This window comes from Camponotus vicinus, unplaced genomic scaffold (genome assembly GCF_025532165.1).
Source record: "Camponotus vicinus isolate PSW18456_S1 unplaced genomic scaffold, iyCamVici1.0 SCAF_10, whole genome shotgun sequence".
Lineage (NCBI taxonomy): Eukaryota > Metazoa > Arthropoda > Insecta > Hymenoptera > Formicidae > Camponotus > Camponotus vicinus.
The window spans coordinates 15,878,561-15,903,958 of NW_028141946.1; the positions used below are offsets into that span (position 1 = coordinate 15,878,561).

The 25,398-nt window shown below is 36.9% G+C and overlaps 1 protein-coding gene across 1 annotated transcript; it reads right to left on the reverse strand.

Moving 5' to 3' along the window:
- Nucleotides 1-23,017: 23,017 nt before the first annotated feature.
- LOC145960149 (uncharacterized) lies at nt 23,018-23,866 on the reverse strand. The gene is made up of 2 exons (XM_083079407.1): nt 23,770-23,866; nt 23,018-23,652 (listed from the first exon to the last, which is right to left on the reverse strand). The coding sequence occupies exons 1-2, from the start codon at nt 23,864-23,866 to the stop codon at nt 23,018-23,020; spliced, it is 732 nt and encodes a 243-aa protein (XP_082935533.1).
- Nucleotides 23,867-25,398: the final 1,532 nt, after the last annotated feature.

Consider the following 25,398-nt stretch of genomic DNA (forward strand, 5'->3'; position numbering starts at 1 on the left):
TTTGGAAAAGGTAATTAATTTTCTGCTATAATTTAAAAAAAATGTTGCTTCATACATTTTACACATTATTGAAATATTTTTCCTTACAAGGATTTCCTTCTAAGGCTATAGTTTATAGTAGTGTAGCGAAAGCTGCAGCATAAATTTCACAGCATATGCTATCAGGTTGTTAAAGCTTTTTAAATATTATATTATTTGTAGGCAACGGCGATGAAAGTAAATTTTTTTTTAGGCACCAATTTATCATATGTACAGCCGGGTAGGCTATCGTACATTCGAAGCTTGGTGTCATCAAAAAAAATCGCCAACAATCACTATAATTTGCTCCAATAATTTGTTAGCTTTTGTCGCTATGTGACATACTGCAATTATATAAGAATTATCGAAATATAGCACGCTTTCAAAATAAGAATCATCTCTTATGACGCGTAAAAATCGGTCCAATGATTCATCTCATCTGGATTTTTATTCTTATCAAATATGTCTTTTAGTTGAGGCAGTGTCTTTATGATCTCTGAATTAAATTTCGTTTAAATTTCGCTACCAGAATGTACATGCAAATCGTATCTGATGTAAAACATTTTTAGTAACCAGCACACAAATTAAGATCGCTTCTCGAATTTTTTTTTAAATAACCAGCATACAAATTAAATTAGATCGCCTCTGGATTTTTTTTGAATAACCAGCACACGAATTAAATCGCCTCTAGGTTTTTTTACACCAGCACACGAATTAGATCGCCTCTGGATTTTTTTTTTAAATAATCAGCTCACGAATAGATCGCCTCTGACATAAATATTTTAATAACCAAAGCGCACATGCAAACCGCATCTGGTATAACATATTTCTAAAAACAGCCAGCCCACGAATAAATCGCCTCTGGGATAAATATTTTTTAATAAGTATTTTTTTAATTAATAACTAGAGTGCATATGCAAACTACATCTAGTAAAATATATAATCTGTACGTGTATATATATATATATATATATATATATATATATATATATATATATATATTGTGTATAACTTACATAGAATATTTTCTATGTAACACGTTGTAACGCTGTTTTCACGCAGCTTGTTACGCGTACGATTGTTACGGCGCGGCGCCGCGCGACAGCGAGTATCTATGACGCGCAATACGAGAAAGAAAACGCAAGGGTATAATGCCTTAGTGTGCGCATACATGTATACTGACGTATACTATTACACGCGAAATGGAAGAGAAGGATGGTACGAGAATGTCTCTCCTTGTCACACAAACCGATTCTAGCGCCGTCTGTCTCGATATCGAGCAACTATTCTACGGGTCTGTTTTACTCTTTTGCCTCGATCTCACACAAACACATATGCACAAAAATTTTCTGCACAGAAATTTTTTACTATGCTTCTAAACGCATTTCTGACTGTTCACTTATATTCCTTCAGGAAATTCCGAGCTGAGTGTGCTCTTATTTTGTACGTACAAACTACAAAACTTTTATATTCAGCTAATATTGTTACGAGTTGATGTCAGAAGTCGATAAGAAAACTGTAATTTTCTATTTTTTCTTTATTTTAAACATAAAATGGTTCACTCTCATATTTCTTGCTATGTGTAATTTAATTGTGGAGAAGTATTTATTATTCTGTGCAACTAATAAAAAGTTTTCTGTGCACAAAATTTAGCGGTAATACAGGAAGGTCCGGCATCCTCTTAATTATAGTGTTTTAGAAAGCTCTCGAGATGAGCTACAAGAATATGTAATAAAAAATAGGAGGTTCCATTTAAAAAAATTAAATTGATCTTGAAATCTCCTTAATACCTTCATCTATAAAAATATCGTTTGTACCATACGATGTCCCCCTCTGTGTCAAACATCTTTTGGTATAAAAATTTTTTCATAGCTCTTCAACTTTAGCTAATATTCACATCGGTCTCTTTATATGAATCACCCTGTATAATTTTATGTGTAATTTTTTTAAATTACTACTATACATGCTTATCTAAGACTTCAAAAAATTATAATAAAATATAAAATTACTCGATTCCTTATAATTGTCTAAAACAAAATTTATTATTTTTAATAAATATTTTATCATTCAGTATTTATCTATTATTATAAATTATTTCGTTGAAATGTATTTAACAATTTTTTATAGCTGCTTACTTTGATTTAATTACACAAATTTTGTGATATATTTAGTTTTATTAAATGAAAACAATCTACAAAAAAGGTCCTGATGATCAAATCACAAATTTAAATACGTTTAAAAGGCTTAAGAACTACACCAGTTATTAATGCGTGAAAATATTACAAAAACATAATAAATTATATAATAAAATATCAGAAAGATACAAAATACATTAAAACGAACGTGACAAACGCTCGCGTTTCGACACAATTCGAGTCCTTTTCAATGTCAAAATTAAATATAAATTAAAACCGTTGGAGAATAGACTCTGTGAATATAAAACCGTAACGCATGAAGGTCGGTAAATATAAGCGCACAGAAATATGGAAAAACGCATGATAAATCGCTCGAAGATCGCCAATACATATGAAAATCGCAAATCATGATCGACTAATTACAAACATTCGGCAAATGCAACGCAAATCCGCGAATTATTTGAAAATATATTATTATTCGTCCGCCTCCGGGGCATTCCGGTTTTAATTTATATTTAATTTTGACATTGAAAAGGACTCGAATTGAGTCGAAACGCGAGCGTTTGTCATGTTCGTTTTAATGTATTTTGTATCTTTCTGATATTTTATTATATAATTTATTATGTTCTTGTAATATTTTCACGCATTAATAGCTGGCGTAGGTCTTAAGCCTTTTAAACGTATTTTAGTTTTATTAGTTACAAATATATTCACAAATCTTTGTTGCGCATTGTAATAGAGGCATTTTAAATATATTAAATTTTTTTCTTTTAAACATTATAGGATCCATTATATGGCGCATGTTAGGAGGAATATTTCCATCTAATATACTTTCAGTGGGAATCAACAAATATTTGTACAATCAGTAAGTATAATGTATTGTAATAATTTGTGTAACGTATTGTATAGTGTAATATAATAATTTACATCATAGAGGAAAAGGAAATCGAAATATACAGGGTTTGCCAAAAGTGTGGAAACCCCTTAATATTTCGAAAAATACGCATTTAAAAAAAAAATGTTTCATACAAAAGTTATAGGGTTTTATGTGGCGCATTACACAGCAACATTATTATGACCTCGAATAGCGTTGTCAAGGTTATGTGAAGGTCACCTCCAACTTTTTAAATGGGACATCCTATATGCTTTTGCATATTCTTGTAGCTTATCTCGAGAGCTTTCCAAAACACTATAATTAAGTTAGTTTTCATTAAGTACTTTCCGAGTTATGAGGCTTGAAATCATTTCTTAATTTTACATAAACCGTAAAATATCTAGTAAAATATTCATTCTTCGATTATCTTACCTTAATACTTTTATGTACAAAATAATGAGAGGAATCAATTGGTGTAAAGAAAAAACATAGTTGTTTTTAAAAAAAAATATGTAATTGTTAATTGCAAATTACATATTTTTTCTTAAAAACAACTATGTTTTTTCTTTACATCAATTGATTCCTCTCATTATTTTGTACATAAAAGTATTAAGGTAAGATAATCGAAAAATGAATATTTTACTAGATATTTTATGGTTTATGTAAAATTAAGAAATGATTTCAAGCCTCATAACTCGGAAAGTACTTAATGAAAACTAACTTAATTATAATGTTTTGAAAAGCTCTCGAGATAAGCTACAAGAATATGCAAAAGCATATAGGGTGTCCCATTTAAAAAGTTGGAGGAGACCTTCACATAACCTTGACAACGCTATTCGAGGTCATAATAATGTTGCTGTGTAATGCGCCACATAAAACCCTATAACTTTTGTATGAAACCTTTTTTTTTAAAATATTCATTTTTTCGATTATCTTACCTTAATACTTTTGTCTGAAGAAAAAATATGTAATTTGCAATTAACAATTCCATATTTTTTCTTAAAAACAACTATGTGTTTTATTTACACCAATTGATTCCTCTCATTATTTTGTACGTAAAAGTATTAAGGTAGGATAATCGAAAAATGAATATTTTACAAGATATTTTACGGTTTATGTAAAATTAAGAAATTATTTCAAGCCTCATAACTCAAAAAGTACTTAACGAAAAGTACTTAATTATAGTGTTTTGGAAAGCTCTCGAGATAAGCTACAAGAATATGCAATGAGAAATAGTAGGTTCCATTTAAGAAATTGAAGGTGACCTTCATGTGACCTTCAAATAACTCTTCAAGGTCAAACCAATGATACCATCTTATGGCCCCCTCGAAATCAAACAACTTTTGTCTGAAACATTTTTCTCTCCCGGGCTTGGTTTTCGAGTTATTCTCCATTAAAAGTTAAAATGGTCCACCCTGTATATGTGGGATAAAGTTACGAGATAAATTATGGGTGTTAATCAGCGGTTATATTTAATAAAAGAATATACATATAGTAAAAGAATATTCACATTCAGCTCTTCATGCTCTCAGCACACGCTCTGACCGCACACTGCTCATGCATTCTTCTCCCAAAAAACACTCGATCCTACATCCCAAAGACACACTACATTTCGTCTTCATTTATTACGCCATTTGTAAAGGCACACTGCATCCTGCCTCTTTTTATGACACACTGGTCATCTGACACGTACTACTCACCAAACGAAGACTGTTTTCCACACACACATACACACTCTCTCTCTCTCTCTCTCTCTCTCTCTCATCCCACACACACTCTCTCAATCCTACATATTTCTCTCGTTGTAATGTTTGCAAGACATAGATATTTGAAATCTCAAATTTATACTGTTATTTTATATTTATGAATTTGTATGGAGATTAAATTTCAACTTGAGTTTTTCTTAATAAATATATGAGAGATTCATATTTTCTAAGTTACAAATAATTCAAATTGAATAATATTTCACGAATATAATTTTACAAATATAGAATATCAACTCTAAAATCTTAGTAATATAGAAATAAAAATTATATTATTCATTCAGTCATAATAAATGCTGATACAATTATTAATAGATATATATTAATTTATATTTATAAATATTAATATATGAAAATATATAATTAATAATTAGGAATTTGGCTAAAATAAATAAACAAAAATTAAATCAAAATTGGCATAAGAGCTACAGCGCAGTAGTTGGGGCGCAAGGGAAGAAACAACACTTCCTTCTTATTGATTGTTGTTTATTTCAAATCTAAACACTACATAAATAACGAATGTTTCGGATAGTCTTTGATCTTTCTTCAGCGCGATTAATAATAAAACAAAACTAATATTGCATTGTAAAAAAGGAGAAAAGTTTATCTCCTCTTCGACGCGCGGGTGACGCGAAACTGCATCGCGCGGAGATCTAGCAAGCCTGTTGCTTACAAAAGTTCATCAAATGTATTAAAATTTGCTGTGTAGAATCGCAGCAAATTTAACAGATCGATTAAAAAATTAATTATATTATATGTGAATTCTTTTTTATGTTTAAAATTGATAATTGGAAGCATGACTTACCAGATTCCACACTTTTGCTTTTTCCATCCGTGTACAAAATGCTTATTAAAATAAAATAAAGCAAAAAAATATATATATACAATTATATCAAAGTTCATCAATTTCTATCTCTATAGGAGTTATATTATAAATTAAAATACTAAAATAAATGATGTGTAAAAATTACGATATTCTTTTTTATTATTTATTTATCAATTTTAATATAATGTTAAAATTATCATAATGTTAAATCTAATAGATTTAGTGAGCTTAAAGCAACAACTTCCGGTCATTTATGGAACGCTATGAGATCTAAGATAATTGAATTGAATCCCAAGTATGATTTTAAGCTGATTGAAGTTTGAAACGTTCCTGCAGCGATTTTTTAAAAATAATTTGGCCCGTTTCTAGTTTTGCACATAGTAACTTCTAAGTGCCACATAAAGTATAAAAAATATTCCGATGGAATTCACGAGTCGGAAGGCACCCTTATGCTCGATAAACCACCCTCGCAATTACTTAAAAAACTCTTTCTACACGAAAAATGATTTGGCCCGTTTCTAGTTTTGCACAGAGTAACTTCTAAGTGCCACATAATGTATACAAAATATTCCGATGGAATACACGCGTCGGAAGGCACCCTTATGCTCGATAAACCACCCTCGCGATCACTTAAAAAATTCTTTCTACACGAAAAATAATTTGGCCCGTTTCTAGTTTTGCACAGAGTAACTTCTAAGTGCCACATAAAGTATACAAAATATTCCGATGGAATGCACGCGTCGGAAGGCACCCTTATGCTCGATAAACCACCCTCGCGATCACTTAAAAAATTCTTTGTACACGAAAAATGATTTGGCCCGTTTCTAGTTTTGCACAGAGTAACTTCTAAGTGCCACATAATGTATACAAAATATTCCGATCGAATACACGCGTCGGAAGGCACCCTTATGCTCGATAAACCATCCTCGCGATCACTTATCTGTTTGTATTAGTATTTTCGTTTGTATTAGAATTCGTTTATATTAGAATTTTCTTAAAATTATGTCAGAAATACGTCCTTAACCTTTCGAGCTCGCCTGTGTTCTTGTATAGACGCGATGGTTTTATGGAGATGTACGTAAATTTCAGTTTGAGGATCCCGTTTCCCCAACGTATTCTTTCACTATCTTTTGACTGTTGATACACGTAAAGTTGTCGTTTTGTTAAGGCAATCTATGTAGGTTCTACGAATTTTTAAATGTTCCAGTGCGTACAAAGTACACACCTGTGACAGCAACGAGATCAATGTAAGTATAATATCTACATATAATTATGCATATTTTCATTATTTTATTGTTATTATTATCATTATTATTTATTGTTATTACAAACTGTATTAATTAAACTTCATCGTATAATGTTTATTTTGCGATAATATCTCTTATTCTTTTAAATTTCGTTACGAGAAAGGCGTCACCGCCGGAAGTTTAAGAATAATGCGGTATCACTTAATTTTTTTACAGATTTATTTTACGTATTTCATCCATGGCCGAAAACCTTTCATACATAACTTACATCTGTATTTCGCATCTGGATTCTTCCAGTTTGTGTTGTCATTGAATTTCTTTTTATAATTGATTTTACATAATTGATGTGCCCAACGTCGACATGTATTGCACATAACTAATGGTCTTTTTCTGTCACTAAAGCAATATTGACAAATGTCTTTCATGAAATTAGAAGAATTTAATAAAGATTCGGCTATTATGTTCCTGTATTCGACTGGTTTAAAGTTTATATCATATGATTCATTTCGTATTATACACATTATATGATACATTATATGTATATACGCCACAATTATATGAATCATTTTGAAGCGGTCTGCTCTTATTACAAATTATTTCGCACCATGATTTGTCACATAGGCGTTTATTATTTTTGTGTAATAAGGAGCTTTCCTTCAAATAATTTTTGAATGCTGTAATTGCTCGTTCCTTATCAGGATTTACTAAATATTTTGGATCTAAATGTAGAATAGTATGTTCGTTAAAATCGATTATTAAAAAATACCAATTTGATGCATACAAATAAGGAAGTAACATTGTTCCGCTAATAGGATTTTTTATTACATATGCCATTGTGCGCTCTTAGATCTTTTGTAGACACCTCCTACCATGTAATATGTATAATTCGTAGAAACATGTACAAAATTATGAGAAGTATTATTTAATGAAGATATTGTAAAACAATCAATAATTTTGCTATCAACCCAATTTTTATCCTTTAAGGTATAAAATTCTTCTCCATTAAGATTATATATGTCAAATCCTATTACTGGCGCATTTGTTAACGATCCGTATTGCCCAATTGTTAATGAAGGATCAGATGACTGCATGTAATAGTCGATGTCTAAAAATAATCCGTTGTCAAGTGCATTTGCATGAGTCGAACTTTCGCTTAAATTTAATTCTGATAGCTCTAATGTTTCTGAATTTTTGTTTGATATAGGCGTACTTGTATTTAATTTGTACTTTTTAGCTATGCGCCCTAATGAACGCCCTTCAAAATGACTGTACAAAGGCTTTCGCTTTCTTTGCCATGTTTCTTCTATTAATGTATTATTTATATTTTGTACATTTTGACATTGAATATTACGCTTTCTGCGTTTTACAGGAATATTTAATTTTAGTTCTGCACATATTTGTTTATTGTAATCTTTCATTTTTTAACGAAACATCCAACTTTCAAATTTACTTCGCCATTTAAACATATTTTTTCACAATATTGAAATAACCCTCAATATTTGCATGGCTTAATCTAAATGTACCCGGTGTAACTATTTTCAATAATAACGCCGATCACATGGGAATAAAAGGCATATAATGGTTTGTAATATATTCAGCAATTGTTGGAGCATAATATCTATTAGTGCTTTGTATATTATTATCCTGAATTTTACTTTTTAACTTATGCAATTTGGAATTATATCTTTTAAAAAATGGCGAATCAATAAAAATTCGATCTTCTAATTTATAATTTTCATCTAACAAGTCTGCATTGCTTTCAGTATCAGAGTTTTCATCAAATATATTATTATCGTATTTATATTTCGTAATATGATATTTGTTAATATTAACAATGGTAATTATATACATTAGCGATTCCTCACCGATTTCAATGACCTTGAAATATGTTGTTGGGAGCATGATTCTGAACAACTTTTCCTTATACATGTTACCGCCGCTTGGCCTTAGTTTCCGAGATATTTTTTATTTATAAAAATATTTTATGGTTTTGCAATATTGTCACCATTATATGAAATAACTTTTTTGCACCATGTATTCAGTTTTTGACAAAGTAATAATGTTTACCAAAAAGAGTTGTAAAGCGAGATCCTACCGGCGAGGTGGTTGCGGGAGGGGAGGCCGAAGGCCCTCCCTTGCACCCCCCGCGTGTGTGTGTGTGTGTGTATGTGTGTAGACATACATTTCTTATATTTTTTAATTGTATTAAATTGTATTAAATTCTATACAAATTAAAAAATATCAGAAATGTATGTATATTACACACACACACACACACACGCGCGCGCGGGGGGTGTAAGGGGGCCTTCGGCCCCCCCTCCCGCAACCACCCCGCCGGTAGGATCTCGCTTTACAACTCTTTTTGGTAAACATTATTACTTTGTCAAAAACTGAATACATGGTGCAAAAAAGTTATTTCATATAATGGTGACAATATTGCAAAACCATAAAATATTTTTATAAATATCTCGGAAACTAAGGTCGAGCGGCGGTAAGATAATCGAAAAATGAATATTTTACTAGATATTTTATGGTTTATGCAAAATTAAGAAATTACTTCAAGCCTCACAACTCGAAAAGTACTCAATGAAGAAATACTTTATTATAGTGTTTTGGAAAACTCTCGAGATAAGCTACAAGAATAAGTAATAAAAAACAGGGGGTTCCATTTAAGAAATTGAAGGTGACCTTCACGTGACCTTGACAACACTCTTCAAGGTCATACTGATATCGTCATGTAATGCGATACTTGAAACCTTACAACTTTTGTCTGATATATTTCTGTCTGCCGCGCTCAGGTTTTGAGATATTCGGCTGATACGGGTGGTCTGCGACACCCTGTATACAGGGTGATTCTAAATAACTTTATGCTTTTGCAAAAACATAATCTTGACCGAATTCTAAGACGATTTTTCCTTTGGCAAAATTTCGTCCGAAGCTTAGTTTTTGAATTATTAAAGGAAGTAGTTAACGTATGACGGGTCGAATACAAGAGGCAGGCAAGGGTGGCGCGATTCACCGTCAGACGCGGGAGCTTACGCGGGGCGCCTGCTGCGATCAGCTGGTCGCTATACACATACAGACACACATGCGAACACATATATTCTCTCTCTGTCTGTCTGTCTGTCTGTCTGTGTCTCTCTTTCTCTCTCTCCCCCCCCCCCCCTCTCTCGCTCATTCGCTCACTCACCTGTTTTTTTTTTTTTTACGAGAGAGGGGAAAATGCATTTTATGCATACCCACCGGTCGATCCAGTGAGTTATGTGGGACTCGAGTACCAAGTCGAATTACCAACTCGGTACTCCCTACCCACTAAAAACCCCTCTCTTTTCACGAATTTCCTTTGACACACTGTCCCTCTGACTTCCCGAGATCTGTTTTCACATAACGTCAAAAAATAGTTATTATTACCTTGTTCGATGACTTTTGATGTATTGCTGTAATTGCTTGAAGGAGAAATGAATTTTCCGATAGATCGTACGTTCTCAAATTTAACGTAGATATCACGTTGCAAAAGACAAGAAATCCACACTAAATTATTAACTGAAAGTTTTTCTTCTTTCATGAACTGTATTCTTTTATAAACTTTAACGTAATCACTTTAACGTAATCATTTATTTACTCACTCGATGAGACGAGAAATTTACTAATGACTTTCACTAATCACTATTAATCACTGTCGAATAATAACTGTTGGCGATTAAAAATCACTCGATGAAAGAAACACGCGCGGACACGTTACTACACGACGCGACGACGCGACAATGCGACGATAATTACTCGGCGACTGCAAGCAGTTTTTTGTCATGGTAGGTTGCGATAGGTTAAAGTACTACTGGCGCTATCGAACGCGATCATGTGTTCGATTGAAGAATGCGGTAAACATAATAAACATTTAACATATTAATATTATTATTATCATGAATGTGTGTGATATCCATACATCGTATGATATCTATTTAAAAATTAATTAGATTAAATAAGTGTTTTTAAAATATTTATTACTTTTACTATTATCTTAAATAAATATTTAATATTAATATTTTATATGATAATAGTAAAAGTAATAAATATTTTAAAAACACTTATTTAATCTAATTAATTTTTAAATAGATATCATACGATGTATGGATATCACACACATTCATGATAATAATAATATTAATATGTTAAATGTTTATTTTGTTTACCGTATTCTTCAATCGAACACATAATCGCGTTCGATTGCGCCAGTAGTACCTTAACCTACCGCAACCTACCATGACAAAAAACTGCTTGCAGTCGCCGAGTAATTATCGTCGCATTGTCGCGTCGTCGCGTCGTGTAGTAACGTGTCCGCGCGTGTTTCTTTCATCGAGTGATTTTTAATCGCCAACAGTTATTATTCGACAGTGATTAATAGTGATTAGTGAGAGTCATTAGTAAATTTCTCGTCTCATCAAGTGAGTAAATAAATGATTACGTTAAAGTGATTACGTTAAAGTTTATAAAAGAATACAGTTCATGAAAGAAGAAAAACTTTCAGTTAATAATTTAGTGTGGATTTCTTGTCTTTTGCAACGTGATATCTACGTTAAATTTGAGAACGTACGATCTATCGGAAAATTCATTTCTCCTTCAAGCAATTACAGCAATACATCAAAAGTCATCGAACAAGGTAATAATAACTATTTTTTGACGTTATGTGAAAACAGATCTCGGGAAGTCAGAGGGACAGTGTGTCAAAGGAAATTCGTGAAAAGAGAGGGGTTTTTAGTGGGTAGGGAGTACCGAGTTGATAATTCGACTTGGTACTCGAGTCCCACATAACTCACTGGATCGACCGGTGGGTATGCATAAAATGCATTTTCCCCTCTCTCGTAAAAAAAAAAAAAAACAGGTGAGTGAGCGAATGAGCGAGAGAGGGGGGGGAGAGAGAGAGAGAGAGAGAGACACAGACAGACAGACAGACAGACAGACAGACAGACAGACAGACAGAGAGAGAATATATGTGTTCGCATGTGTGTCTGTATGTGTATAGCGACCAGCTGATCGCAGCAGGCGCCCCGCGTAAGCACCCGCGTCTGACGGTGAATCGCGCCACCCTTGCCTACCTCTTGTATTCGACCCGTCATACGTTAACTACTTCCTTTAATAATTCAAAAACTAAGCTTCGGATGAAATTTTGCCAAAGGAAAAATCGTCTTAGAATTCGGTCAAGATTATGTTTTTGCAAAAGCATAAAGTTATTTAGAATCACCCTGTATACAGGGTGTCCGATTCCTGAGTGACCAAACGAAAAGTAGTAGTAGATTGGGTCAAACTGAGAAGAAAAGTCCTCTACCATTTTGCAAAATTCGCAATAATTATTAAAAAATAAGCAAAAATGTCTCGGTACATGAGAAGCGGTAAACCGCTTGTAGTGTGTGATTATTAAGTGATCAAACGAAAAGTGGTGATAGATTGGGTCAAACTGAAAAGAAAATTCCTCTACCATATTGCAAAATTCGCAATAATTATTAAGTTATAGGCAAAAATGTCTCAGAGTATAAGAAGCGGTAGACAGATCGCTTCTCATGCGCTGAGACATTTTTGCCTATAACTTAATAATTATTGCAAATTTTGCAAAATGGTAGAGGACTTGTCTTTCCAGTTTGACCCAATCTACCACCATTTTTCGTTTGATCACTCATTAATCGGACACTGCGAGCGATCTACCGCTTCTCACATGCGCCGAAACATTTTTGCTTATTTCTTAATAATTATTGCGAATTTTGCAAAATAGTAGAGAACTTTTCTCCTCAATTTGATCCAATCTACCACTACTTTTCGTTTGGTCACTCAGGAATCGGACACCCTGTATATATATATATATATATATATATATATATATATATACAGCGTGTTTCTAAATGATTCATTCGATTTCACAAGGCTGTAACTTACATGAATGAAGGTAGAACCTCGCGGCAAATGTGAAACTACATATTGAAACATAAAGTTTTCCGTGGCGCATGTTGAATGTTGCCGGTTCACTTGGTTGCCGATAGATGTCGCTCTGGTGCCGCTACAGCTGGTACTCTGGTACTGCTAGGGACTTCCGCCTGGATCGTTGACCGTGACGGACGTGTCTTCTTTGCGCTCTCCTATATCAGACTAATAAAAAGTTTTATTTGAATTCTATCATCGGCCTCCCCTGCTATTTCGGGAATGCTTGTTTCTGTTGCCTTCTGAGAGTAGCGTTCTTTTGCTCTCCGTCGCCTTTGCTGTGACTCGGCATGCTTGTGGCCGCCGTTATAATTCGCTGCGCCACGTCATCCCCGGCCATCTTTGTTCGGCCGGTCGCCCGCGTGGCAACGACACTCGACTATTTGGTCCGTATTTGACTTATCATGTCCATTCAGGACCCTATAAAAGATCCTATTAATTCTAATCTTTCGTTTACTAACAATGACGTAACTAAAATACGCTCAGAATTCGACATGACTAGTCCTAGTGACGAAGAAAAGCTCGATTTTATTGCTCACTCCCTCCCTCCCTTCTCTCCTTCTTCGAGCCCGGCTATGGAAATTGAGGTAAATTCTAATTCTAACGATGCCACGTATTTCAGCCTGTGACCGCTGGGCCCGATCACTCTGTGACGGCACCTGCTCCTGCTCTTGTCGCGGATCCTGATCCACGGTTGAACTCCTCGAGATCAGATAAAAATCTAACAAAAGGAAAAAAGAACATCATAATTCATCGGCTTCCGTGAGTAAACGTCAAGTTCTGGGTGTGGGGGATGGTCAACCGCCTCTTCAAGGTAAGGCAATTCAAGCCGATACTTCTTTTTTTGGTTCCTTTTTTGTATCCGCGTCTGGTTCTCAAGATCTCCTCTCTACTTGCGATAACATGTATGATATCAATTCGTTGGGCCCTTTTGACGTAATTGTGCAAAAAGATAAGGAGAATAACCACCCCACTCCTATAGATCCATTAGCGGTAGGTCGTCTTCTATATACAACAAAAGTGACATCCTTGAAATTAAGAAAGTTGGATTTTTTAAAATCAATATCTGTTTTAAGTCACGCGAGGCTGCTAATAGTTTAATTTCCAATCGCATATTAAAAGATAAAAAATTATAGTTAGTGTACATATAGTGTACATATAGTTAGTGTACAGTTATAATATTTAGTGTACATTCCATTCTATCGCACAACTAGGAAGGGCATCATTCGCGGTGTTCCACTCGATATTTCTGATGATGAGATCTTGAGAGGCCTTGATTCTAAGATTAAGATCTTGTCGGTTCAGAGGCTTAGTAGAAGGAGAAGAGATCTTCCTTCCTCTTCTCTTTCAAATGTAAATATCAATATAAATAACAATGTAAATACTGCTAATCTTAATAATTTGACTCCCTCTCGAACTATCCTTGTTACGTTCGGAGGTCAGATCCTTCCAGACTATATTTATTTATTTATGCTAAAATATTCGGTTCTCCCTTTTGTTTCGAGGACTTCATTGTGCTTCTCTTGTTATCGTTTCGGACACATTGGCGCACATTGCAAGGGCCATGCTCGCTGTATTGACTGTGGGGATGACAGGCATGGGGATGGTGCTTCTTGTCCTAAGAAGGATTGCGAACCAACTTGTATCAACTGTGGTAGACCACACAAGGCCTCCAACTACTGTTGTCCAGAATACATTCTCCAGAGGAGGACGAGAGAGATCTCTGCACACGAGAACATTCCTCTTTCTGAGGCGGCGTCCCGTATTCGAGGGCGTTCTAAGACCCCTCACGAACAATTCTCTCCATGTAATGGTGAGTTTCCTAAACTCCCGTCCACTTCCTCGACTGCTCGGGGGCGTTTTGGCCCTTCTCCTCCTTCTTACCTCTACTCTCAGGTTTTGTCGTCTTCCGCCTCCTCTCCCCCCTTTGAACTTAGCGACTCTCCGGCGGGTAATTCGGCATCTCTTTCCCAGTCCTCTTATCCCTCCGACTTTTTAACTTCCTTGTCAGGAACCTTTTCAAAATCTAAACACAATTATCCTTATATACAACCTAAATCAAATGACGTTAACAACAACAATAGTTATAAACCCTTCACCCAGGGTCCTCGCTCGAGAGGGTTTGGCCCCGGAACAGGACCTTATTCCTAACCGGTTCCCCCCCCACTCCCTCTCACTTATATCCGAATGGCAGGGTTCCTTCGTCTTCCTCTGGTAATGGGGTGGCCTTGGGGGCGGGATCTGATCCCCCTCCCCCACCACTCCTATCATTTATCCAACGCACCCTTGGCCTGGAACCCCCACAGTTGGAACAGCTTCTACAAATATTTTATGTTATTCTCGAAAAACTCGAACCTTTTCTCAGAATACTGGGCCTTCATGATCTGATTTACAAAATTATAAATCAGTTTTCGGCAGCTTCCGGTGTTGAGAATCTTTCTTATGTCCATACTTGAAATGTCTGAGCCTGATTGCTCTGACCGCTCAGCTCTCTCCCCCTTGGCCATCCTTCAATGGAACTGCCACTCCATATCAAACAAACTCGAAGTGGCCTCATCTCTCTTCGCCAACTACGACGTGTTGGCTCTCTCTGAGACATGGCTAACTGTGGATTCTCGTTTTCTTCTCCATGACTTTAATATCTTTCGAAAGGACTCCCCCTCTCGATTTGGAGGGGGTCTTATCTTAGCTGTCCGCTCCTCTTTATCTTATAGCTATATTGAAAATAGTATTTCAATAGTATTTCAAATTGAAAACAAGCTTGATACTCAAGCTATTACTATTCACTTTGAAAATTTTGAACTGTCTATCATTTCCATCTATAGAAATCCTAATGGTTCTCTTTCTTGGGAGGATTATAATTCTCTTTTTGCATTTTGTCAATCCTTTTCTAGTGCCATCTTTGTGGGTGATTTTAATGCCCACCATAATGAATGGGGCAGTGAACGAACAGATAATGAGGGAGAGAATCTGCTCTCTGCTGCAACTAAGGCAACCTTTTCTTGCATTAATGACGGATCCCCGACCTTCCTGACCCGTCCCGGCCAGAGGATCTCGGCGATTGATCTCACCTTTATCTGTCCATCCATTATCGGCCTCTGCGAGTGTATGACCCTAAATGATTCCTTTCTTAGCGATCATTTTCCTGTAATGACTCTCTTCAAGCGTACTCCTTTGAGAAAAAGGTTTTTTTCCCATAAATTCAAACATAATAAAATTCTCGATGAATTGTTTATTAAAAATCTTTTCTCCTCTTTTGACTCTCTTAAAGAAGCCTTATCCGATCAATCGCTCAGCCCTAACCATAAATACCTCACCTTTACAGAACACCTTCTTCAACAATGGCCATCTAATTCTGGTGAAACTCGGTCGCCGGGGCGGCGTCCTCGACGCGGTGGGGGCAGATTTTCTCCATCCGCTCCATGGTGGAACGATGCCTGCCAGGAGGCGGTGGACGCCAGACGCAGGCTGCTCTCCGTCCTCAAAAAGCAGCCCTCATTTTCAAATTATCTTAACTTTAAAAGGCAAGAGGAGATGTCCAGAAGGATTTTGAGAGCGGAGAAGCGCAGAGGCTGGAGGGATTTCTGTTCCAACCTCAATCCAAATACTCCAGTTTCTCACCTTTGGAACTTTATCAAGCGGTTCAGAGCCCGTCACTTCGAGAATCCGATCACTCCTCCCTCCTCTAACTTTCGTCCTTCGGATGCCACTCAAAATTCCATTAACTCTCTCTGTCCTCCATTCGTGTTTCACCAAGCTTTTTCATCTATGAAAGATTTTCCTATAAACTACTCGTGCAAAGTTTTCGATTAGCCTTTCTCTAAAGTTGAATTAACTTCAGTTATCCGCTTCCTTAAAACTCGTTCTTCTCCCGGGCTCGATCGCATTGATAACCGCATGCTCTCTCTCTTACCAGATGAATATCTGGAGATCCTTCTCGATATCCTTAATTATATTTTTGACTCCGGGTCATTCCCGGCTTTCTGGAGACACTCTTTGGTTTTTCTTATTCCCAAATCAACTCCGGGCAAGCTTCGACCAATTTCTTTGACTTCTTGCCTCCTCAAAATTTTAAAAGACTTATTTTATATCGCTTGAACTGGTGGGTGGAATCGACTGGCGTCCTCCCCTCCTTCCAATTCGGCTTTCGAAAGAGAACCTCATGCCTGGACAATTTGGGTATTCTCACTTCCGAAATCCATCACGGTTTCATCTCTAAACAATCGACAGTTTGCCTTTTCCTTGATATTCAGGAAGCTTTTGACAACGTAAACCCTTCTTTACTAACCTCTCATCTTATTGACATGGGCCTTCTGCCTAAATTCTGCTGGTTCGTTTTTCAGTTGACATGTCTCAGAGAGCTTCAGTTCGTCGTTGATGGGGACTTAACGGAGACGCTCTTTTCCTATAAGGGCATCCCACAGAGATCTATTTTGAGCCCGATTCTCTTTAACTTGTATTTGTCGCGATGCGGTTCCTCCGTGTCCGGTGGCTGTCGTTTGGTCCAGTTTGCGGACGACATTGCTCTTTATATCCGGTCCTCCGACCTGAATTTCTCCCGGGTAGCTCTTGAGCGAGCGGCGGGTGCCCTTTCGGCCTTTCTTCTCGACAGGTGTTTGGCGATTTCCCCTTCTAAATCCGCCCTTATGATTTTTACTAAAAAACGGACAAATCTTTTAAATTATTCCATTTCATTGAACAATACTGATATTTTCCCGGTATCTTCTTATAGATTCTTGGGGGTTCTCATGGGACCTCATTTAACAGGCAACCTACACGCCAAATTTCTCATTAATAAATGCGGCAAACTCTCTAACGTCATTAAATTCCTTCGGGGAGTATGGTGGGGCTCTTGTCCTAAAACCATGCTCATGGTATACAAAGCCATGATCAGGGGATCCTCCGACTATGCCTCTTTCCTGTTTCCGTTTTGTAACGCGAGCTTAACTGAGAGCTTGGAGCGGGTCTCTCGAAGGGCCCTAAGATATTGTATTAGTCTTAGACGTTCGACTCTATGTAATGTGGTATACGAATCTGGTATTGGACCCGCTCGTTTTAGATCTGATTTGTTGGCCCGTAAATTCATATTTAAATCATTTGCTATTAAACCTAGCATCCTTATTAACAAACTCCAGGATCTTCATTTTGCGCATATGGATACGGGCTTCCGCTTTAATTTGTATGAAAGATTTCCTTTGTATCGAGCTTATCATTTTGTTAAAGAATACAAATCTAGGATTGCCTTCTTCTCCAGGATTCCGCTGTTTCTTTTCTCTTACGAGACCTCGGCCTTTATTCCAAACGTAGATTTTACATTGCCACATGTAGTGGAGCGGATTTCCTCTGCGGCATATCCTCAGCTTGCTTTTGGATCCTCTCTCTCGCATCATATTGGGGGAAGATGTCTATTTTTTACGGATGCCTCCAAAATCAATTCTCACCCGCATACTGGCGCAGCTTATTATTCTCCAGACATACCCATGCAGCGAAAATATAAGCTTGATGGCTGTTTTTCAATTTTTTCTGCTGAATGCATTGCCATCATATGCGCAGTGGATTGCATCCTTGAAAGGGCCATCAGGAAAACCTCGATATTCACAGACTCCCGCAGCGTGGTGGGGACCGTGTCCAGATGTACGCTGGACGGGGATCCTTCATACTTGATATTGATCCTGAAAAATAAGCTGAGGTCGGCTTCTCTCCAGGGATTGGACATCATCCTTGTCTGGATTCCGTCCCATGTGGGGATTCTCGGCAACGAAACGGCGGATTTCCTGGCGGGGGAGGCGGTTCGACATGGGGAGGCGGTTGACTTTCTCCCTCCTCACACTGACTTTTACTCTGTGGTAAGGGAGAGATACTTTGAGGCGGTTGAGAAACATTTACTTGCATTGGCTAAAAGCCATGGCAAACAATATTTCAGCCTTTATCCCACCTTTACGAGAAATCCCTGGTTTGCTAGGCTTAAACTAAGTCGATCGGAAATCGCGACAATTAGTAGGATCAGATCTAATCACTACAATCTAAATTACAGCCTCCACAGATGTGGCATCGTTGGACGTCCGGACTGCCCTTGTGGCTCGCCTTTGCAGGATATTGAGCATGTCCTATGGTCTTGTCCGCTACTGAACGATTCTAGAATACAACTGCTAAGCTCCTTGCGAAAAGTTTTGGACTCCCCTCCGCCATACAGTGTTTTCGAACTCTTAAGAGTGCCCTCTGTTGAAATCGTGCACCCTATTCTTTCCTTCCTGCACAAGAGCAACTTACAAATATGACTTTTTAACTCGGACTGTGTAGACTGTTCCTTCCCTCCTGTACGTCAAATACACTGAAGACCATCTGGCAGCATGGGCAAAAAGTGAGATTGCCCAGTGCCATTAATCGAAGAAGAAGATGGTACTGCTAGCGCGCACGTTCAGTATGCGTCGAGATGGTGACAACACAGCAACAAAAAGCGTTTTGTATTCTCCGTTTCAACAATTGTGAGTCAGACACCTGACATGCTCGCAAGAGTATGGAACGAGTTTGACTACCGTTTAGACGTATGCCATGCGTCCGGTGGAGGTCATATGGAACATTTGTGAAAACTTGGTATTCATAAACTTGGTATTCTTATACGTATATTAAAATTTACCCGAAGGTTCTATCTTCATTCATTTCAAAGTTATAGCTTTGTGAAAACGGATGAATCATTTAGAAACACGCTGTATATTATATTATTTTATATATTATGTATAATATTAAATAAACATATATTCAATATTCTATTAATATATATATTTTTTTCTCTACGCGACGGTGCCCTCTTTGCTACCATCATTAGACCGCCATAGACGGTACTGCTTTTTGCGGCGTTCGTTCGGCCGCTAGCATGCACTTGAAGTAGGGAAAACGACATTTGGACTCTGGTCATGACGTCTTATTAGCTACATTTCGTTGTAATTTATTTTTCTCTACGGAAATACTTGGTGTTATTCCAAAAAGAATTAAAATCTTTAAAAATTGTTTGACAAAAAGGTTATATATGTATAAAACAAAAATAGTTCTATTAATAAAAATAATTATATGTATATATAATTGTTTAATTTGAATTTTATATATTGAACTTTTTATATTAATTTATTTCTGTGTATCTTCTCTTTAGCCTAGGGGCACGTTTACTATATAAAAAGATATTCTGATTATAAGAAAAGTAAGAATGGATTTAAAAAAAGTGGTTTATGCGTTTTCTGTACATTCACATAATGCTGTTTGAATCAAGCGATACGTAACGCCGTTTTTGCACTAGTATAAATAAGTATAAATTTACAGTAGCACATACATATTTAAAATAAATAATATAATCAATTGTACGAGCTATTATTATCATTATTTGCATCGAATAACATCATAATATTATATATTTCCTCTTTCACTCATAAATTTTTGTTGGGATTGATCTTATATTAAAGTAGAAATATAATCGAAAATATACGTTGATGCACAGTATTACAAAAGACAGACAGTAACTCAAGCATGAGAGAGCGAGTTAAATAAGACGAGACAACGACTTAGGTCCGTTCTTAAGTACGCGACATCTATCGGAAGGACCACATAAATGCTAGACCTAATATGGCCGCAACCGGCATAGACATATATATATGCGAGATGATTGCACACTCCCAACACCCTCTCTTGCAATCAGCTTATTTTAAATTCAATAGTTCACAACAGTTTATGAGTTTAGCACTAGGGAGGGGTTTGGTAAACATGTCTGCAGGATTTTCCAGTCCTGAAACATGTTTCAGCACAACAGTTCCATCCTTGACAGCTTCTCTGAGGAAATCTGACGTTTACATGTTTGGTACGTTTCTTGTGGTCTTCAGAGTTTGATAGCTTCACTGCTGCCTGATTGTCGCACCAAATCGTAGTTGGTCCTTCTAGTACAGATAACTCGCCAATCAAATCTCGTAACCAGATTGATAGCTTCGTGACTTCGAAAGCAGCCTGATATTCAGCCACTGTAGTCGAGTCTGCTACGATGTTGCTCTTCCTTGATTCCCAAGCAACTGCTCCATTATTGAATATGAAGACATTACCGTATGTACTTTTAGCAGTTTCATGGCAACCAGCGTAGTCAGAGTCGCAGAATCCTTCTAATATTAGCTTCCCACCTCCTATCTTTAAACGATTGTTCAATGTTCCTTTAATGTAGCGCATAATACGTTTTACAGCTACTACATCTTTATAGCTTGGATTTTGAACTTTTCTTGTAGCTTCTCCAACTTGAAACGCAATGTCTGGTCTAGTCATCATAGCGGCGTATAGTAATGAACCAATAGCTTGTTGATAAGGAAAGCTGACTTCATTTATTGTCTTCATGGTTTCATCAGTCTTCTTTAATGATTTTTCTTCTCCTGGGGTCGATGACCGATTGCAATTACTCATGTTGAAGCGTTCCAGTACTTTTCTCAAGTATCCGATTTGACTTAAGCTAATCGTCTTGTTAGCACGATCACGCTCCAACTCAAAACCAACAAAACAATTCGGTTCGAATACCTTGATTTCGAATTCATTCTTTAGATGATCAACTATTTCATTGATCACTTTGTTGTTACTGCCAGCTATCAGTAGATCATCTACGTAAAGAGCAACTAGTATTCTCCCTCTCTTATCATGAAAATAGTAGATGCATGGATCTGCCAGTGATCGTATCAGTCCGAATTTCTTCAAGAAATAATTGAACTTGGTGTTCCAGCATCGCGGTGACTGTTTCAATCCGTATAACGACTTCTTAAGTTTCCAAACTTTTGTGTCTTCCAATTCGATGCCTTCGGGTGGTCGAACATAGATTTCATCCTCCAAATCTCCATAAAGAAATGCCGTCATTACGTCACATTGAACCATAGCTAGATCTTCATATGCAACATTTCCTAAAAGTACTCGAACAGATTCACTTCGTACAACAGGTGCATATGTTTCATTATAGTCCAGTCCTGACTTCTGTGCGTTGGCCTTTGGCAACAATTCTGGCCTTCAGCCGATCTATGGTTCCATCAGGATTCCTCTTGGTTTTTAAAACCCAACCAATTTGCAGCGGCTTCTTATCTTTCGGCAATTTGGTTACCTCAAATACCTTATTCTTGACTAGTGAATCTAACTCATCTTGCATTGCAGATAACCATTCATTATCTTGATCACTGTCCAGTGCATCTTCAAATGTTGTTGGCCCATCCATTGCCATATATACAATGTTGTCATTCTTTTGACCATTATTGGTTTCTTGATCTGACTCTTCAGTGGTCTCAAATGCACCTCGATTTCGAAGCGACATTGACAATGGTACTGTAGAGTATTTCTTAGTCTTTGATCCCTTCGGACGACCTGGCTTCCTTACTACTGGTGCTACTTGTCCATCCTCAGATAACTCTTCATTGATGATCGTTGACGTGTTCTCTTCAATGTCCTCATCGTAAATATTTACTTCATCTTCAGCGTAGATCACATGATCTTTCTTCTCGTTCACTTCGTTAAATTTTACGTCACGGACGACTTCAACTCTTTGTCGTTGAGGATCATAGATGCGATACATTTTATCACTTGGTCCGTAGCCGATCAAGATTCCTTTTCAAGCCTTAGCATCAAACTTGGCCCTCTTTTGTCTCGGCACATGTACGTACGCTTGACATGCCAAAGACTTCAAGTGTTCAATGGAAGCAGGCTTCTTATGCCATAGTTCAAAACTTGTTACTGATCCATCAGCTCTAGGCAATCTGTTTGACAAGTAGGCGCTTGTATATATACATTCGGCCCAGAGTGACTTATGTAATCTTGCGTTCAAGATCATGGCCCTTGCCTTCTCTGTCAGAGTCCGAATCGATCTCTCGGCAAGACCATTCGATTGAGGGGTGTACTTAACACTCATTTCGTGAGTGATGCCATTTTCTAGTAAAAATTTCTTGAATTCTTCACTGATGAATTCTGTTCCTTGATCAGTTCTCAAGACTTCAACTCGGTTTCCAGTTTCGGCTTTGACTTCCTGGACAACTTTCTTGAATGCATTTAGCATCTCATTCTTCTTCTTAATGAATGCGACTTTTATAAAACCAGTGCTCTCATCAATAAAAGATACAAAATATTGACAACCAGACATCGATGGCGTAGAGATTTTTCCACTCGTATCCACGTGGATTCATGTCCCAGGTTTACATTCTTCTTTCTGAACACTTTTGTAAGGTCGACATTTTTCCATAAATGCAAGCTTCACAGAAGAATTTCTCGCTGCCTGTGGCCGTAATTCCTTTAGACCTTAGCACAGCCTTGACTTGTTTGAGACACGCGTGGCCTAATCGTTGATCCCAAAGTTGCCAAGTAACTTGTCCATCTTGAGCTGAATGAACTTCACCACTAATTCTCAGTTTGATTATCAATTTGTACGTCGTTGGACCTTTCTTGACACCGACGATTCGCACACCACCATCTGGTCCTCTAACGACTGCGCCATTCTTTGTGAACAATGTTTCATGTCCATACTCTGCGGCAGCACCAATACTAAATAAGTTAGCTGATCCAAAATTAGGACAATAACGTATCTCCTTTAGGATTTTTGCCTGCCATTTGTTGTCATCGTACGCCCATATATCAATAGTGCCCTTAGCAGTTGCATCTAGATATTCATCGTCGCCGATTCTGACCTTTTCGGGTGGATTGAGTGGCTTCAGTTCTGAGAACCATTCCTTTCTTCTTGTGATATGGCGATAAGCAGCTGAGTCGGCTATCCAGCATTCGTTATCACCATCACTTAGGGAGAACACGAAGGCTTCTTTGACTTCGTGGCCAGCTGATGATTTTCTTTATTATTGCCTTTCTTCATACCTCTTAACGGATTTTTCTGATGGACAATCTCTAGCAAAATGTCCTATACCATCACAGTTGTGGCATCTCAAAACTTTCTTACTCTTAGACTGACCTTGCTGTTTACCTTGCTGTTTACCTTGCTGTTTACCTTGCTGTTTACCTTTTGACTTGATCCTCCATTGCTTTTCCTTGGACATCAATGCATCCCCGGGATTGCTTTAGACGATCTGCTCTTTGCCAGACTCATTTTCGATGTCCATGAGCTTTTCCTGTAATTCAGCAATTGTTAAATTCGGATTCGGTGCAATCCGCCATACCTCTCGGAAACTGTTGAACTGTTCAGGCAAACCACGGACGATTTTCGCGATCATAGTTTCCCTACTGATCGTCTCACCAAGGCTTCTCAATCGTTGCACAACTTCGGTTAGGCCCGCAATGTACGTCGATACGTTCATACCTTCTAACCAACGGTAGCCATGAAAATCTTCATTGACTAACAGCTTTGTAGTCGCCGACACATCTTCGTATAATGCTGTCAGACAAATCCACATATCTCTCACTGTGGTGCATGTTGAGATAACCTTAAAATGATCTTCATCGAGTGTCTTTGAAATCAGCGATTTTGCCATCGCATTGTTCTTCCGCCATGTTGCTTTAGTAATTTTGTCAGCAGTTTCTGCAGGTTCTGTCTTTGTTCCATCAATTAAGCCTTCAACGGATTTCGATTCCAGAAGTGCCACCATCTCAAATTTCCATCGCATGTATGAAGCTCGCGTGAGCTGTGTCATTAGCTGTTGACGATCTTCCATCGTTGTTATTCTCTTAACCACTCGAACGGTCGCGTGTACTGTCTGTGGCGACGGCTTCTTCGAGCAGCTCGAAAGAGAACAAACGCGCACTCGTGTCACAATCACGACGTGAATGTACAGTGCACAGACACACAATAAAAATTCGACTAACTAACGTTGTGGCAACGTCCTGGGCCCATAACCTGTTGGGATTGATCTTTTATTAAGATGGGAATATAATTGAGAATACACGTTGATGCACAGTATTACAAAAGACAGACAGTAACTCAAGCACGAAAAAAAAGGAATTAAATAAGACGAGAAAACAACTTAAGTTAGAACACTAAAAAAGTAGGTATTCTCGTCCGCCATTTTTCTTCCAATTAGCATGAAAGGTTAGGTATGTTTTGTATATGTCAAACGTAAATAACCTTTACAGTCTCGAGGTTATAAACACATCGTATCTTCGTTTCATCGTCATATAAAGTTTTAATGGTGCTTTCAAAATGCCAAAACAAAAAAATAAATAGCCAAAACTTAACTTAAAAATATGTGAAAATATGACAAAACTGCAACATAAAGTCAATTTTTGCGATGAGTATTATTTAAATAACATGCCTTTAATCCTTGAAATTGTTCCAAATATGTGTTGCTTCAAAAACATGCAATGAAACGGAGACACGATATGTTGATTTACGAAAAATATGACACTTTCTACTTGCGCGTTTATGAACACATGTCTAATTAATTAATCAATTAACACCTATTTTCAGTTTAACAGAATCGATATTTAAAATTAATTTTTAGATTAATCGCGAGATCGAAAGGCGTATGTATGTACAATCAATGCGTATTGACATATATGAAAACATACCTAACCTTTCATGCTAGTTAGAAGAAAAATGGCAGACGAGAATACTCATATTTATAGAGCCTTACTT